The sequence below is a fragment of the Acanthisitta chloris genome, unplaced genomic scaffold, assembly GCF_000695815.1.
Source record: "Acanthisitta chloris isolate BGI_N310 unplaced genomic scaffold, ASM69581v1 scaffold1502, whole genome shotgun sequence".
Taxonomy (NCBI): Eukaryota; Metazoa; Chordata; class Aves; order Passeriformes; family Acanthisittidae; genus Acanthisitta; species Acanthisitta chloris.
The window spans coordinates 62,847-64,660 of NW_008661966.1; the positions used below are offsets into that span (position 1 = coordinate 62,847).

A 1,814-nucleotide genomic window follows, 5' to 3' on the forward strand; every position below is an offset into this window, starting at 1 on the left:
CCAGGAGCACGAGGCTCTGCCTGCCCCAGGCTGTGCTGCAAACCCAACTGCTCTGGCCTCGTTCCGGAGCTCTTTGGTGGTCAGGGACCCTACACCAGTGGGGAGGGAAGGAGAGGAGACAATAGGGATTTTTTAACTTTTTTTTTCCTCCTTTTTTTTTCTCCTTTCTTTTCTTCAGTCCTCCTGCACTTGGATGACTCCCTGGTGTTTTCTCTTCTCTGACCCATTTTGCAGAGGAAGGGTGAGCTTTTCCTCACTTTTGAATGCTTCGTGTGGGGAGGAGGTGTGAGTGAGATGACTGAGAATTGTTCTGCAAGAAACAAACATCTGATTCCACACGTCCTCCTTTTTTCTTTTTTTTTTTTTTTTGGTTTTCCCTATGTACAATCCACATACTTAAAGGAACCACATCAAGCGACAAATTCAAGCCTTGTGGATCTTGAAATGTAACGTAGGTCCTGGCCCATCTTTGCTTGATGTTTTTGCTTGTGCTTGCATGCAGAGATTCCTGCTTTGCTTTTGGTTGGGGAGACTTTGGTTTGCCTTTTCCCTCGGCATCACTTTGCTCTGTTCACCAGCAAAAGGAGCAAAGTAACGGTGGCGGATTAAGTTAAAGACTGAGTTCCTCCTAGTAGGGTCTCCAGACTGACTCATCCATCCTCCCAGTAGTTGTCATGGTCGTTGGAGAGTTACTGTGGCTCCCATCTGCATCCACCCCGTCGTTCTGATTGCCCAGACTGGGATTCATTAAGTTGTTCCCTGCTGAGGCACTTGTACAAGACGAGAGCATCCGAGTGGGCGAGCGCTCGCCGCCCGCCACCATGGAGAACTGGTAGGAGCCTGAAGATGTGCCATAGTACAAGTGGTAGGGAGATGGATTGGCCTGGAAGGGTCCACTTTGGTTTTGTGTGGAGCCAGGGTAAGGGGGAGGCAGGTAGGTGTGGTGGAAGCGCGTCGTGGTGGGCATGCTGGTCATGCTGATGCCCCCGATGCCCGTGGCAGAGGGGGTTGGGGTGTAAGGGAAGGCAGCAGACATGGCACCAGGATAATGCATCCGTGGGTCGGAGAACCTGGTCTCGGTGAGAGCTGGGAGTGTTGGGAAGGAGCGATCAAACTGTCGGGGGTCGGAGAAGGGGCTCAGATCTGAGGTGCCTGTTGGGGTGGAGGAAGAAAATGGGTGGTTAGAGCACTGCCCTTGAGGCTTGCAGAGTTTCTCCTATAACCTAAGCCATCCCCTACCCAAGGAATTCAAGCAAAAAGGAAAAACATCTCTTGGATCTGCCAGGCAAAAGAGCTGGGGAACTTAAATAAAAAAAAACACCCTCCTAAACCCATTTGTTTAAGTTGTTCCCATTTCCTGCCCTGAAAATTTGTTGTTTCCTATCCAAGAAGGGACACGACTAAGCTGACTTCTCTAGGGGTCTATTCATCTCCAGCAGATTAAAAAAAAAAAAACAACACCAAAAAAACACACCCTATAAACACAGAAAAAAAATGTTTAGCCATTACATCAGCTGTGTAGTAAATAAATGGATGCAGGCCCCAGACGACCAGTCCCTGGGATCCTCCGTGGTGTATATACACACACATGGAGACAGTGAGGAGAAGCTGGAGCCCAGACCAGCCTGCTAAGCCTTCTTGTGGGTGGCCTGTTCGTGCTGATACCATCAGGGGATGGAGCTGATAAACACACAGCTGAAAACTCCCAAGCTAGGAGCCACAATATCCCTCTGCTTGAGTTCTCTGTGTATTTTTTGCCTTCCAAGAGGATAAAGAGAGTGAGAAATTCAGGCTTTCTTCTGCTGGGGGGAAGG

The 1,814-nt window shown here is 49.3% G+C and overlaps 1 protein-coding gene across 1 annotated transcript; it reads right to left on the bottom strand.

The window, feature by feature from the left end:
• Positions 1-628: 628 nt before the first annotated feature.
• On the bottom strand, positions 629-1,152 carry LOC103798150 (runt-related transcription factor 3-like; the record flags this gene model as incomplete). The annotated part of the gene is made up of 1 exon (XM_009070395.1): positions 629-1,152. A coding segment is annotated over one exon (524 nt), but the record flags the coding sequence as incomplete, so codon positions are not given.
• Positions 1,153-1,814: the final 662 nt, after the last annotated feature.